Source organism: Rhinichthys klamathensis, unplaced genomic scaffold (genome assembly GCF_029890125.1).
Source record: "Rhinichthys klamathensis goyatoka isolate OS25496 unplaced genomic scaffold, OSU_Roscu_1.1 h1tg000100l_1, whole genome shotgun sequence".
Taxonomy (NCBI): domain Eukaryota; kingdom Metazoa; phylum Chordata; class Actinopteri; order Cypriniformes; family Leuciscidae; genus Rhinichthys; species Rhinichthys klamathensis.
Window position 1 is genome coordinate 1,001,299 of NW_026606639.1, and position 17,144 is coordinate 1,018,442.

Below are 17,144 nucleotides of genomic sequence, written 5' to 3' on the forward strand. Positions count from 1 at the left end.
TTTTTTTAATCAAACCTGTGTATAAAGATGATTCTCAACTATGTTATGAAAGATATAACGGAATGGATTGACATACCATTTTACTTTATGCAATATGTGGGTAAAATGGCCATAAATGTGTAGTCCCATTCAATACACTGTATCTAATTTAAATGTATTCTTTAGGGGAACATGTAATGAAAAAAGAATTGTAATATAAATAATGGGAGAATAATTGGCAACATTTTCACAATAATACCTATTTCATAGGAAGAATATTATATATATTTATGACAAAAATTTTGAAAATTTGTCAGACTCAAATGATAATTTAAAATATGATCCATAATACTGCAAAATTTGATCACTAAATTAATGTCAGCCATTTTTAAAGACCAAGGAGAAATTGTTGTCATGGTGAAACCTAACATTTGGTATCTCCGAAAAGCCCTGAATGTGCTCTTTACAGGACATCCAGACTGTAAAACTGTGTATAGTGTCAGAAATTGACTAAAATATAATGTCCACTACAGTGGACAAAAGTTTATTCCTGGGTCCCAGAACCTGAGAAATATTATGATGACAAATCTAGGGCTTATTGATTTCAAAATAAATAAAAATATTTGAATTCTAGTAACACATTTGTGTCTGATTATGTCAGATGATTATGACAGCCATGTAAGAAGTGGTGCATAAATAAAAAAAACTTCAGAGAAACAGACTTAATATAAAAATATGTTTCCTTTTTATTTCATGGCAAGTCAGAACATAAACAGACAAAAAAAAATGCACTTGTAGAAAAAATAAACAGCTCTCATGCATGTTTTCTGCTCATCTGTGATGACTGACAATAATTTACGCTTGTCTAACTGACTTTCTGATTAGAGGCACTGGATGAATACGAATATGCTTTTCCCAGAACTATTCTGTCTCTGAGCAGTTTGAAAAAGGCGTAATAATTACTGAATAATATTAGAGCTAATGATATCGTCTGATGCCATTTCTCTGAACACATCAGTGAATATAGCTGGTAGAATATCATTGCACCTTCCAGGATTATGAGAATGTTCAATATTCGAAGTGGTTTGTTGAAGAAAAACTGTTAGGAGAGAGGAAAAAAGAAGGGCAACAGTGGTTATTGCAATATTATTCCCATGAAAAATACATAATACATTCTTTGGAATAATATTTCTAATAACATTGACATTCATTCTGATGAGTCAGCAAACAGCAAAAACAAAGCACTTTTTGTTTAAGAGTTCGGCTATAGTTTATACTTACATAAAAACGATAATGCGAAACATCTGAGGGAACTGCTACGTTATAATGGCCCATGGCCTTATAAACATTTTTACTGTGTTTTACTAAAACTCCCTGTGGCCACATGTACTCTTCTGTCCATCTGTAGGGGGAAAAAGCAAAAGAAAGAGATTACAGTCTACAAACAAAAGCAAACACATTGCACCAAAGGTTTATAACACGATTTATCAATATTATATGCAAACAAATAACAAATTAAATAATAATAATAATTAAATGAGAAAATGTTAATTTAGTAAAACAGAAAAGGGTAAAAAAAAAAACCATCTTGTGCCAGTAGTAAAAATAAAAGTAACAAATATAGCAAGATAAATATGCTCTATGTGTACATTTGGAAAACCAATACATGTTCATGTTTAAAAACATATTGGTTTTCAAATTCATTTAATGTGCTATAAATAAATTTGTTGTTGATGCCAACACCCGAGATAAAATGAACATGTTGAAACATGCAACACAATGCAGCCATTCTTTTAAGGGTGTGACCAAGAACTGAGCACTTCACTAAAATTAGGCTCTTTCTTTAAAAGCATATGGAATCAATCGGTCAGCACCTGCTATACTATTATATTTACCAAAATCCAACAAAGACGCACAAAAAGCTCTAACACAACCTAAACCTTTGACATTTCTATGACCCCAGCAGTGACCCCAGGTCAGACGTACATGTGTTGGAGGACGTTTGAGCAGAGGGAGGGGTCCACCTTCTGCCAGCAGCCCAGGTGCGCAGCCGCTTTGTGGAGCAGGTCGCAGTAACGGGGAGGAAGTAGGTGCCGCATCAGAATGACAGAAGTACTGACGGACACCAGGATGAACAGCTCACAGGACCAGCGTTTATCTACATACTGAGTGCTCTATACAAACAGAGAAAAATGATAAAATAAATAAATAAATAAAAAGAGTCAAGTGTGTAGGAATGTAAAACAATTCACTCAAACTCTTCAGGCTTAAAGGGACAGTTCACCCGAAAATTAAACTCACCAAAAATACTCACTCTTAGTTATTCCAAACATGTATGAATTTCTATTTTCTGCTGAACACAAAAGATGAAATTTTTAAGAATGTCAGTAACCAAACAGTTGATGGACCCCATTAACTGCCATTGATTATTTTTTTCTTCCATACTATGAAAGTAAATGGGGTCCAGCAACTGGTTGGTTACCAACATTCTTCAAAATATCTTCTTTTGTGTTCAGCAAAAGAGAAGTTTTTTTTTTATTTAGGTTGGAAACAACTTGAGGGTGAGTAAATGATGACAGAATTGAATTTAATTCCATTAATTTAATTCCATTTTTGGGTGAACTATCACTTTAAGACAAAATGTGCTGTGCTAGGTATTACAGAGTAACCTACAAACCTGTAATATTCTTTTAAGTTTGTATTTAATATAATATATTTTTAATAAATACTTTTATTTAGCAATGACATTAAACTGATAAAAAATGACAGTAAAACATTAATAATCTTTCAAAAATTATCTACTTAAAATGAATGCTGTTCTTATGAACTTTCTATTCATCAAAGAATCCTGAAAAAAAACATTAGTTTACATAAAAACAATAATCAGCACAAAGTTTTCAACATTGACGATAATAAGAAATGTTTATTGAGCTCCAAATCAGAATATTAGAATGATTTCTAAAAGATCATGTGACACTGAAGACTGGATTTACATTGAAAATTCAGCCTTGCCATCACAGAAATAAATTACATTTTAAAATATATAGTCTAAAACAGTTATTTTAAATTGTAATAATATTTCACAATTTTAATGTTTTAACTATTTTTATTTAAATAAGCAGTAAACATTATAGGCAAATATAATTGCCATTTATTTGATTATTTGTTATTTTTAAGCAGCTTGCATAGAAAAATGATTTTTCAAAGAACATGTTGACAAGGTCACACAAAATACATCCAGAGTTATGTCAACAGAACCCATGATGCTAAACCAACGTTTTGCATTGAGGACAGACACCCATAAAAATAATAGCTGGAAAAATAATTAGCATGTGTTGGTCTAAATAGGAAGACTGATTTTTTCCCCTTAGGCCAGTGGTTCCAAAACTGGGATACCCATACCCTGGGGGTACGTGAGGTGACAGAGGAGGTACGCAAACAAAATGCTGAGTTGTACAGTTCATTTAATTCTACCCCAACTTAAATTAACAATAAAACCGAGCATGTACAACCCGAATTCCGGAAAAGTTGGGACGTTTTTTAAATTTTAATAAAATGAAAACTATAAGACTTTCAAATCACATGAGCCAATATTTTATTCACAATAGAACATAGATAACATAACAAATGTTTAAACGGAGAAATTTTACACTTTTATCCAATAAATGAGCCCATTTCAAATTTGATGCCTGCTACAGGTCTCAAAATAATTGGGACGGGGGCGTGTTTACCATGGTGTAACATCTCCTCTTGTTTTCAAAACAGTTTGAAGACGTCTGGGCATCGAGTTTATGAGTGTCTGGAGTTTTGGTGTTGGAATTTGGTCCCATTCTTGCCTTATATAGGTTTCCAGCTGCTGAAGTGTTCGTGGTCGTCTTTGACGCATTTTTCGTTTAATGATGCGCCAAATGTTCTCTATAGATGAAAGATCTGGACTGCAGGCAGGCCAATTCAACACCCAGACTCTTCTATGATGTAGCCATGCAGTTGTAATAGCTGCAGTATGTGGTTTTGCATTGTCCTGCTGAAATACACAAGGCCTTCCCTGAAATAGACGTCATCTGGAGGGGAACATATGTTGCTCTAAAACCTTTTTATAGCTTTCAGCATTCATAGTGCCTTCCAAAACATGCAAGCTGCCCATACCGTATGCACTTATGCACCCCCATACCATCAGAGATGCTGGCTTTTGAACTGAACGCTGATAACACGATGGAAGGTCTCCCTCTTCTTTTGCCTGGAGGACACGGCGTCCGTGATTTCCAACAAGAATGTCAAATTTGGACTCGTCGGACCATAGAATACTTTTCCACTTTGAAATAGTCCATTTTAAATGAGCCTTGGCCCACAGGACACGGCGGCGCTTCTGGACCATGTTCACATATGGCTTCCTTTTTGCATGATAGAGCTTTAGTTGGCATCTGGAGATGGCACGGCGGATTGTGTTTACCGACAGTGGTTTCTGGAAGTATTCCTGGGCCCATTTAGTAATGTCATTCACACAATCATGCCGATGAGTGATGCGGTGTCGTCTGAGGGCCCAAAGACCACAGGCATCCAATAAAGGTCTTTGTCCTTGTCCCTTACGCACAGAGATTTCTCCAGTTTCTCTGAATCTTTTGATGATGTTGTGCACTGTAGATGATGAGATTTGCAAATTGACGTTGAGGAACATTGTTTTTAAAGTGTTCCACAATCTTTTTACGCACTCTTTCACAGATTGGAGAGGCTCTGCCCATCTTTACTTTTGAGAGACTCTACCTCTCTAAGGCCATGTCCACACGGACACGGGTATTTTTATAACCGGAGTTTTTCCTACAGCGTTTTAAAAAAAAAATCCCGTCCACACATGCTCGGTCTCCGTCTACATGAAAACGTAAAAACACGCAATCAAGCGCGGTCAAGAGCATGCCACGCCAGCAGGCGGCGATATAAACCTTAACCCTAAAGCCACGTTGGCCAATCAGAAGCGCAAATCTGGTGTCAAACACAGCTGATAACGGCGCACACTCTGACGTCGCAAGGCAAAAACCCCGGTTTCACTGTCTACACGACAACACTGTAACCGGCGTTTCTGAAAATCCTCACCCTGGCAGGGGTTTTCAAAAATGTTCGGTTTCAGTGCGTTTTCGTGTGGACGAACGGCCGAACCGCGTAAAAAAAGTCACGGTTATAAAAATACCCGTGTCCGTGTGGACAGGGCCTAAGACATCCCCCTTTTATAGCTAATCATGTTACAGACCTGATATCAATTAACTTAATTAGTTGCTAGATGTTCTCCCACCTGAATCCTTTCTAAATGTCTTGCTTTTTCAACCATTTGTTGCCCCCGTCCCAATTATTTTGAGACCTGTAGCAGGCATCAAATTTGAAATGAGCTCATTTAGTGGATAAAAGTGTAAAATCTCTCCGTTTAAACATTTGTTATGTTATCTATGTTCTATTGTGAATAAAATATTGGCTCATGTGATTTGAAAGTCTTATAGTTTTCATTTTATTCAAATTTAAGAAACGTCCCAACTTTTCCGGAATTCGGGTTGTATTTCTAACAGGCAAAATGCCGTAAAAGGTTATACAGGTCCTTCTAAAAAAATTAGCATATTGTGATAAAGTTCATTATTTTCCATAATGTAATGATAAAAATTAAACTTTCATATATTTTAGATTCATTGCACACCAACTGAAATATTTCAGGTCTTTTATTGTTTTAATACTGATGATTTTGGCATACAGCTCATGAAAACCCAAAATTCCTGTCTCAAAAAATTAGCATATTTCATCCGACCAATAAAAGAAGTGTTTTTAATACAAAAAAAAAAAAAAGTCAACCTTCAAATAATTATGTTCAGTTATGCACTCAATAGTCAATACTTGGTTGGGAATCCTTTTGCAGAAATGACTGCTTCAATGCGGCGTGGCATGGAGGCAATCAGCCTGTGGCACTGCTGAGGTGTTATGGAGGCCCAGGATGCTTCGATAGCGGCCTTAAGCTCATCCAGAGTGTTGGGTCTTGCGTCTCTCAACTTTCTCTTCACAATATCCCACAGATTCTCTATGGGGTTCAGGTCAGGAGAGTTGGCAGGCCAATTGAGCACAGTAATACCATGGTCAGTAAACCATTTACCACTGGTTTTGGCACTGTGAGCAGGTGCCAGGTCGTGCTGAAAAATGAAATCTTCATCTCCATAAAGCTTTTCAGCAGATGGAAGCATGAAGTGCTCCAAAATCTCCTGATAGCTAGCTGCATTGACCATGCCCTTGATAAAACACAGTGGACCAACACCAGCAGCTGACATGGCACCCCAGACCATCACTGACTGTGGGTACTTGACACTGGACTTCAGGCATTTTGGCATTTCCTTCTCCCCAGTCTTCCTCCAGACTCTGGCACCTTTATTTCCGAATGACATGCAAAACTGAGCAACAGTCCAGTGCTGCTTCTCTGTAGCCCAGGTCAGGCGCTTCTGCCGCTGTTTCTGGTTCAAAAGTGGCTTGACCTGGGGAATGCGGCACCTGTAGCCCATTTCCTGCACACGCCTGTGCACGGTGGCTCTGGATGTTTCTACTCCAGACTCAGTCCACTGCTTCCGCAGGTCCCCCAAGGTCTGGAATCGGTCCTTCTCCACAATCTTCCTCAGGGTCCGGTCACCTCTTCTCGTTGTCCAGCGTTTTTTGCCACACTTTTTCCTTCCCACAGACTTCCCACTGAGGTGCCTTGATACAGCACTCTGGGAACAGCCTATTTGTTCAGAAATTTCTTTCTGTCTTACCCTCTTGCTTGAGGGTGTCAATGATGGCCTTCTGGACAGCAGTCAGGTCGGCAGTCTTACCCATAATTGCGGTTTTGAGTAATGAAACAGGCTGGGAGTTTTTAAAAGCCTCAGGAATCTTTTGCAGGTGTTTAGAGTTAATTAGTTGATTCAGATGATTAGGTTAATAGCTCGTTTAGAGACCCTTTTCATGATATGCTAATTTTTTGAGACAGGAATTTTGGGTTTTCATGAGCTGTATGCCAAAATCATCAGTATTAAAACAATAAAAGACCTGAAATATTTCAGTTGGTGTGCAATGAATCTAAAATATATGAAAGTTTAATTTTTATCATTACATTATGGAAAATAATGAATTTTATCACAATATGCTAACTTTTTGAGAAGGACCTGTATACATGACATCAATCAAATTAAATCCTCTTTTGCAGTCAAAACTGACTGCATCCACACAAGCATTGCATGCAGAGTGTGCTGTCATAGCAAATCAAGCTACATTACTGCAGCTCTCGACAATGTACCTTTGTAAAAATGGGGATTAACCACGTACTAGTATGGAGAACAAATATAGACAGACTGAGCAAACAGATCGATTTAAGACTCAAACTCTCTGCTATATAGAAGAAAAACCCTTGTGAGTTCTTGTTTTTAATGTTGATAATATATTATATGAGCAGAAAGAATGCAATTTTTCCCAAAAATCCACACAACTGCAAATGTGACATTGATTTTATACAACAATTCAACAAACAGAAGTGTAATACTAAGTGATGTACATTTTGTATTGCTAGCTCTGTTTTGCAACAAAAAAAATTGTTCCAACGAAAGCCACAGCAGAACTACAACACACAGCGGTGTTTTGTAAATTAATCTGTGGCTTTAAACGTATTCTGAGTCAATGATTAAATGACCCATTCATAAATAAAGCCACTTGCTTCTTTTCTGAATATGAATGACTTGATGGCTCACTCATTAAGACTGACTTACTGACTTAAGAGTGACTTACCGCCACCTACTGGCAGTTTCACTTTGTTTTTACCATCATTGCATATTTCTCTATTGAACATTTTATATTTAAAACATTATTTATTTGATAAAGGTATTTATAAATGTAAAATTGTACTAGAAAATCAATTTAAGGGGGGAAATATTGTCCCTTAAAGCTGCTGTCCGTAACTTTTTTAAGTTAAAAATAATCCAAAATAATTACATTAAAAAAAAACATATTCTGCCAGTGGTCAAAACTATCTGCTTGCCATAGCTAGATTCAAAACGGTTAGCTTGTAATAATGATTTTAATTCCAGTGGTACTGGTGGGTTTCCGCGGGAAATTCGAGCATGTCTTTGCGTCATGAGGTCACACCCGTACACATAAAGAAGGAGTTTCGGCTAGCCGGCTATACTGCGCATGACGAGATGTTTAGATGTATAGGCTTTTCTCGCAGCACTTTACATAATTAAACTTATGGCATCCAGAAAGATCCAAACAACAATCATCAGTGTCAACTGGAGATTCAGCAGTTATAAAACCCAAAAGACTTCGTACTTCGGATTTAAGGTGGCTAGAGAAAGAGAAAGAAACCGTCTCATGCGAACACAAGGATTTAAACATCGGCGGCGCTTTTGAAAAGTGCGTGAACTCCGTGTTTTGAAGGGGTTCAAAACGGAAGAAGAGACGGCTTTTTTCTGCTGAACAAGTAAGACATTTCAATAGTTCAATCGTGTAACAGTACGTTTTCTTAATTCACACAGTTATGGAGTTTCCTTTGTTGTGCCTTTCTCGTTTTGCTATTATGGAGAATATGAATTCTGAACTACACAGCAGGTAACCATAAAACACATTAAATTTAACATTAGTCACGCGATGCTGATGTTGTTAACATGAACAATTTGAGAGCAAAGTAGGCTATAATTTGCACGGTTGTTGTAAATCGCGTTGATTAAATCTAACAAAGCTTATCATGTCGAATGCTTTTCCCCCCTTAGTTGGTCAGAACAAAAATGGATTTTACTTGTTCAGAAGACATTTTCTTATGAAAATTCTTATGTTGGTCAAACTTTCAAAAAGTGAATCTGTGATTCTGTATGACAGTATCCACACAGCGCGGTGACTGACAGCACCACTCGCCTCAAAACACTGTGTTCATCCGCGCTGTTTCATGCCGATTTACAACCCACGTAAAGATGATAATTCCGCGAATCACTGCAGTTACAGATTTCGAACAGAGAGATGGCGACAAAGAGGAAAAGCTACGGACTGCAGCTTTAAAGAAAATCAAGTTTTTAATGTTGTTTATATGTCTATGTTGTGTTTTTAATATGCTTTAAGACAAACCATGAACAAATTCATAAGTCAACACCATTGCTGAGTATTTTCTCCTTAAAACTGCAGTTTACCAAAGACACGACAGTCTCAAAAACGCGGTTAGAAACCACCTCTGTTCTCTTTATTACAAACATGGTGTAATCAATCACGTCAATGACAATGTGTGGGTGGGCTTTAGCATAACATCATCATTACTATGCTGTGAAGCAGGGGGTCTCAAGAGAAGCCAGGTTATCCTGGTATATTTTTATGTTGATATGAAAAAGCAGGTACATTTAACAATATAGCGAGTGAATTATGTGCATGATGTTATGTTGGACTATATGCCTTTCTCCACTGACATTCAGAGTTGTTCAAAGCATTTCTGAGGATACTGATTTTTAGAAAGCAGTTGTCTTGACTCTCAGATGGCGAACGGGAACATGGTTTGTGTAACACTAGCAACACATTATTAGCAGTTTGATAACGTAGTCAAGCAAAAGGCTAATCATTATTAACCGTTATGTGTCCGACGTTGTAGAGAGCGATACATAAAACACATTACCATTCTGATACATCGACTTGTAGACAAGCCTGTATAATTCGCTCTTCCACCTCTTCTCCTGAATCAGTTTCTGGTTTAAACATATGTGGCTGAATTAATCCACTAGCCATTGTGTAGTGTTCACTACTAGAGTTGCACGGTGCACCGATACTTCAAAAGTATCGCGATTCTCGGAAATTAAAAACGTCACGATTCCTACATTTATTAGTATCGATACTTCTAAGAATGACCGTGTTCCAGATTTGTAAGAGACGTATTTTATGTTGGTGTGCAATAGAGATGCGCGGATGGGCTATTATTTCATACGCAACCGCATCACAAAACTCATCATCCGTCCGCCATCCATCCGCACCAACGTTTTTGACCAATTTTCAAAACCGCACCCGCCCGCCATCCGCTGATACAAGGCGCTGCTGATGACAGCCGTGAGACTAGAAACCGCCCGCCACCCGCCCGAATTTAATTCAAATATTTTTTTTCGTCACGTCATCCGCCCGATCCGCGGTTTATCCGCGGAGTCCGCGGCTATAACCGCAAACCGCGCATCTCTAGTGTGCAACGCACGCTTCCAGTGCCTCCCTATGGACGTCTGTGTTTTTTTCTCCTCACGCACGCAGCAAAGAAGCAAAGAAAACACTACAGCGAGATGGCTGCATGTGCGAGCACAAATGATACTGTAGCCGCCGGTCAGTAGCGGAGTTGCAATCGGGAGAGTCGGGACTTTTCCCGGTGGGCCGGTAGTGTTTCGAGGCCGCGAGGGCCGTTCGGATAGTTACATTGCAAGTTCTTAGCAACACCATCCGGCGGCCTGGTGTGCGGGGACAAGTTTGTGTGCATTTTATTTTGTGATCTCACCGGAACGAATAGAGAGTCTCCGCAACGGCAATAGATTGAAGCGCGCGTCCCAGTGAAGACGGTGCGCGAGCCACAAAAGACACTGTATCCATGACACTGATAGCAGCGGCAACAAGCGCTCAGCTTGATTTAAAAAACAACAGATTTTAGCGCTAGATCTCTTATTTAATAGCGAACTAAATTAATGCTCTGCTAGTTAACTGGAGATGTTTTATTTATTTTTGTATTAGGTGTACAACTTTCCCCCCAACTTTCATAGATAACGTTAATAATTTGCAAGCCGCTAAAATAAAGCATACAAAACATCAGCTAAAATGATCTATAGGCTATATGATTATAATCAGAGCATGTTTGTCAGTGATTTATTTATATTAGGTTATTACAGCATTTAAAGAGCACAGACCTACGCAAAGGAGGTGTATTTATGAAACGCCTTGTAAGAAATACTTTTCCTTTTCAGGAAAAGTATTGAAAAAGTATCAAAATCGCAATTCTTGAGTTGGTATCGGTATCGAAACAATAATTTTGGTATTGTGACAACACTATTCACTACAGTAAAGTTGACCAAGTCAAACGGATCTCTGAGCTGGAGTGGAGGCAGAGACTAACATGTAAATTCACTGGTCCAAGTATACTAAATGAAGCAAGGGTGTAGAGTTACATTCAAGCTATTTTAAGGCATGAAGAAATTATTTTACAGGATTTTTTTTTAAATATGTAATTTTTGTGAGCAAAGAGTTTTAAGGGATACACTTATTGACCACAAGGAAGACTTTAATGGAAAAGGTGTGGAAGAGAGGGAGTATGCAGAAGGATGTTAAATGCTTCAGGGGGTACACCACTCTACAAAGTTTGGAAACCACTGCCAATCTTATCTGAATGTACTGACCTGTATTCCTCATGAACAAAACCTGTTCCCTCTATTCACACATTCACACATTGTATGTCTTTATGCATATGCACGTGAGTGTACAGAAGACCTGTCAATGCACTCACCTTGACGAACCAAACAGGTACGAACGCTACGTAGTAGGCACTTAGCATGGAGCTAACCAACACCTCCTTCATCCTCCAGTTGAAGTCCATCTTCAGGTACTCCACTTCTTTGCGGATGAGGTCAGGAGAGAGACAGCAGGCGTGGGTGGGCATGGGCTGAACACTGTACAGCTGACTGGTGTGCTGTTTCCATGTTTCCTTCAAGACGGAGAGATAGTCCCGTCCCCCACGTCCCAAAGCAGCCCCGCCCACCTCTTTAGAACTCATCCCGCTTAACGGGGACATGGATCCAGCCCTGCGGAAATCACAGCTGAGTCGGAAGAAAGGGATGTACATTCCAAACCTGACAGGGAAAGATAGAGAAGAGTGTTGAAATATTAAAATATCATAATGGATAGCTATGATTGTAAATTCTGACTGTCCACTTTAAAATCAATCAATCATTCTATCAATCTATCTTTCTATCTATCCATCCATCCATCCATCCATTGTGTGACCAACTTGAACCTGACGTGAAATGCGTGTGGGGAAATATTTCACCTTCACAAGCAATTCAAGACTACATGGATTCTTATAGAAAAGGATTTTGCCTGCAAAACTTTGCAGAACAGTAAATGTGACAGCACCTTAATAAAACATTAGTCAATAGCAGTGGATGTGCAGATTTTTACTCACGGATAGCAGAGGAAGAGCAGGCTAAGTACGGAATACGTCTTGAAGAGATAAATGAGTGAACGACACAGACCCCATCCTGCAAGAGTCAGGACGGCAAAACGAGCCGTCACCAGGAAGACAGAGTGTGGGAAGGACAACTTCCCACTTTGTGATGCCTTTGGAGCAAAGAAATAAGGCAAAAAGTATGATACACTACTCATTAATTTTTTTTAAACTATTAAAATGACATACAGACCAAAATAATGCACATTACCTCTTTTACAATGGCAGCAATTAGCCTGCGTGCCAGAACTATGATGGTGAACACCAACATATTATAGTCAATTAGGTGGAAGTTCTGAAAAAAAGAAAAGAAAAAGAAAAAATAGGATTGAATGCTTCTGTGGAGTTTAATTTTTGAGCCTTGAGACGTGACTCACCAGAGAGGTGTGTGAAGGTGGGTGTGATGGGGGGTACCACCACACGGTTTTGTAGATGTTGACGTAATGCACAAACAGTGCTATAAGATGGCACACAAACAGGTGGAGCTCAAACAGGACGTTCCGGTCCATGGAGAGTTCCGGAATCTTACAGTGCTTCAGTGGCACCACCGTCTGAGTGGCCAACGGAGGGCTGGACATTCCCGTTCCGGACCCATTCCTGATGACCACACAGATTTGAAATAGGTGGGTTACATAGGAGGAGGATTTTACCAAAGAAATAGAACATTAGTTTATTATGTGTAGCTTTACCCTCACCTGGTCCGTGACCTCACACCCGTCACAGGTGAGCTGGTGGAATGGTTGCCATTGCCAACGGACCCTGTCTCACTGCTCAGCGGAGAACGACAATATGTTGTTCTATTCGCTCCTCTTCTTCCTCCTGCCATTCCAGATCCACCCTTCCCCTGTCTCAATTGGTTACACTTTAGATACCTGCAGGAAAACAAACCACAACAATAAAGCTCCAAACACATAGTAAGACTAAATGTGAAAAAAAAAACAAAAAAAACAACGAGGTCAGATATACACTAAATCGTCGAACGTCCTGTTTGAGCTCCACCTGTTTGTGTGCCATCTTATAGCACTGTTTGTGCATTATGTCAACATCTACAAAACCGTGTGGTGGTACCCCCCATCACACCCACCTTCACACACCTCTCTGGTGAGTCACGTCTCAAGGCTCAAAAATTAAACTCCACAGAAGCATTCAATCCTATTTTTTCTTTTTCTTTTCTTTTTTTCAGAACTTCCACCTAATTGACTATAATATGTTGGTGTTCACCATCATAGTTCTGGCACGCAGGCTAATTGCTGCCATTGTAAAAGAGGTAATGTGCATTATTTTAGATTTGTATCATATCATATAATCATTCACTCTATGCTAAGATTTAATGTTTTTGAAATAAGTCTTTTATGCTCATAGGCTGCATTTATTTGATCAAAATACAAATGTGAATTATTATTGCAATTTAAAATAACTTTTTTATTTATTTAAATTTATTCTCATGATGGCAAACCTGAATTTCCAGCATCATTACTCCAGTCTTCAGTGTCACATGATCCTTCAGAAATGATTCTAATATGCTGATTTGGCACTCAAAAAAACATTTTGGTCCCACTTTATATTAAGTGGCGTTAAGTACTATGTACTTACATCGAAAAATAAGTGCAATGTACTTATTGTAAAACACTTTTGCTGCTATTGAGGTGTGATACGGGTAAGGTTAGGGACAGGTGTGGTGGTATGGGTAGGTAAAAGGGTGGGTTAAGGTGTAAGGGAAGGGTCAACAGTGTAATAACAAATGTGATTGCATACATTAATTAAAGCTGTAATTACATGCAGGTATTTTTTTAAATATAAGTACAATGTAAAAACATGTATGTACACAACAAGTCTATTGTATCAAATTATTAATTTCAATGTAAGTGCATAGTACTTAAAGCCACTTAATATAAAGTGGGACCAACATTTCTTATTATCAATGTTGAAAACAGTTGTGCTGCTTAATATATGTGAGGAAAATACCTTTTTCAGGATTCTTTGATGAATAGAGACTTATTTATTTGAAAACAAAAATCTTTGTAACATTATATATGTCTTTACTGTCACTTTTGATCAATATCATGCATCCTTGCTGAATAAAAGTATAATTTTATTTAAAAAAACAAAAACAAATGTAATTTTTATTACAAAGCCCAAACTTTTGTTGATAACTACATTTAGTGTATGCTTCCATCTTAAAAATCAGAATTAAACATCCAGGATTTTGATTACAAGATATAATAAATGTCAATCTCGTCATTATTTCATCATACAAGAATTAATTAAGTTCACCATGGTTGTTGTATGTCAATTCCTCTTTATAAGTAATTAAATGCTTATTACAAAATAATTTTTTATTTCTTTGTTTACTGTTAGTCATCACAGGTAGTCAGAAGCTCAGATGTATGCAATAGTACCATAGTAATCTTCCTATTTCTGCAGTATTCAGTATGAATGTAATGCTGTGTGTGCACATTAAGTAAATTTTCTTTGTGGATGAAATATGTGGATAACCAACATCATTTGACAAATTAAACATGCAAAACTTTGTGGTTCAACATATCTAATGAGATCATATGACAGTAGTATTGCTAGTAATCCTGCTCAAACAGAACCAGAGAGAATAGTGGAACACTTGCACTGGCAACTGAATTAATTCATATAGCATGGTATATTTACATGTACACTCCATGAGTCAAAACACTTAATAAAATACCATGGTATTACAAGTAAAGTCACGTTTGGTTTATTGTCATGTCATTCAAGCTATATGCAACATGCTGCAGTATCACATTTGTGATTTGTGATACAACTATGTCTGGACTAGTTTTTGCTTGTTAGTAGACGCTGGCCAGTCTTTAAAATGTTTTTACTGTAAGTTACCAACACTACTGGTCTTGTACAAAAAGAATTGACTAATTGTCTGTTCACAAACTCTTCCTCATATTATAACTTTCACTTGTACAACTTGCATTCTAGATGCCTCGTAAAACCTTTTATGGCAGCAATTGTCAAAGCAGTGAGAAGGCGCTTGCTGTCACAAGATGTGAAGGCTCAGAAACATGTGCATGGCTTGATGTTAAACCTGAAGATTACTAAAATACTTTTACAATTACTGAATCAAACCAATTTGCATTGTGTCTGACTGTACATTATGGTTTATAATTAAAGGGCTCATTGCACCAGCAGATTTATACCAAAGCAAACACAGACAACCATAGAGAGCTCCATCACCACTGGTCTCATGCACAGTACATTGACAAAGACCACATGCATGCAGCTTTATTGGCTTACCAATGCACGTGTCACGATGGGGTCTCCCTATAGCAAGCCAAAATAATGCCTTTGCGTTATGGTTAGTATTTTACAGATTTTTTTTTTCTGCTTAAAAAGATGAAAAATCTTTCCTGATCGCTCTTGTGTTTTGCAGCACTGCCTTTATTGATAGCCAACTTTTGCGGAAGCGTTGCTGTTAAACACGTAGGTTGAAAGACATGTAGTTTTTTTCTGAAACCAAACTGCCTTAAAATGCAACAAACATTTCTCAGGTCTGTTTGAGTCTTAACGCTCAGAGAAATAAATGCATGGTCGAATATAAGACTGCGGCCTAGCACTGTTGCATTTGCACAATCTAATTTTGAGAAATCGCAAAAAAAATGTCTCTTACCACTTTGAACCGCGGAGTTTAGTCCGGATAAGGCGACTGTAGGATTTAGGTTGAAACGCACTCAATACTTAGGTACAGAACTAATTACTTTGGATAGTAAAGAGTTTGTTTTATTTCTGACAGTAAACGAGGAGGGCTCATTCTGTTGATGTTGTACCACGCACGCACGCGCAGCGGCGAGCAGGGGGAGGAGGCAAGCGTGCGCGCGCGCGTGCATGCGTGTTCAGCGTGTGAGATCAAAGCACATCGTGCGCGTCTGAGGTGTATTTTATGAGGTGTATTTTGTCACACCCATACATCGTGTTGCTGCACATAGCCTACATTACATTACACAGAACCGGTTTGGAAAGGTTAATGATGCAGTATTTTTATGCATTTTTATTGAACATATATTTTAGTAGCCTACAGTATAAAACAGAACTGAGTCAGGCTATATAGACTACTTTTTTTTTTTTTTTTTTTTTGCGAAGTGTACTTCTTGTCCTAGTTATTTAAATAAAACTACATATAATGCCAGATTTTAAACAGTTATCATTCCGATATTTGTTATTATTCATAAAGTCATGTCATTCATTCATTTAGTCAGTGATCTATTTTATATTTTATATGCAAAACAGTCAAACAAATCTCCCACTATATAATCCCCTCAGATAGGCTCCTGTGTTCTTTCCCTTGTATATAAAATATTTTTTTAAGTATTTTTTTATTACAATTGTAGCAAATTCAATAAACAAACACTATAGCGTTACATTTTTGGGGGGTCAGTGGGCTTAAATTGACCAAACGTGTCAGTAAAGATTGTTTAGACATCGTCTTACAATATTTACAAACATTTTTAATGAATGCTGTTCTTATAAAAATTTTATTTATAAAAGAATCATAAAAAATGCTCATGGTTTCCACAAAAATTTTAGGCAGCACTACCATTTTCAACATTGATAATAATAAATGTTTATTGAGCAGAAAATCATCATATTTGAATGATTTCTAAAGGATTGTTCATGTGACACTGAAGACTAGGAGTAATTATGCTGAAAATTATGCTGAAAAATTATGCTGAATGTGTTATATCATACATTGTAACTGTATGGTAATATTTTACAATTTTACTGTTTTACTGATTAAATAAATGCAGCCTTGGTGAGCATAGCAGACCTTAAAGCCATCAAGACTTTAAATATTTGGAAGTTTTCCTAAATAGTCAAGTTAAGTATGTAAATTATTTTTTCCTGTTCATTTATCTTCGTATTGAGTTTTTGATTCCCTGTGGCATTTTTTTCTTCGGTTTTTCTCCCTTTCGTTTGGTTT

General features: G+C 37.6%; 1 protein-coding gene across 1 annotated transcript; it reads right to left on the reverse strand.

Moving 5' to 3' along the window:
* Positions 1–701: 701 nt before the first annotated feature.
* tmem39b (transmembrane protein 39B) lies at positions 702–16,000 on the reverse strand. Its single transcript, XM_056253009.1, has 9 exons — positions 15,837–16,000; positions 12,883–13,059; positions 12,565–12,784; positions 12,399–12,482; positions 12,146–12,300; positions 11,471–11,813; positions 1,966–2,153; positions 1,261–1,381; positions 702–1,078 (listed from the first exon to the last, which is right to left on the reverse strand). Exons 2-9 carry the CDS (start codon positions 13,011–13,013, stop codon positions 845–847), a joined length of 1,476 nt encoding a protein of 491 aa, XP_056108984.1. The 5' UTR covers positions 13,014–13,059; positions 15,837–16,000; the 3' UTR covers positions 702–844.
* Between the last annotated feature and the right edge of the window lie 1,144 nt (positions 16,001–17,144).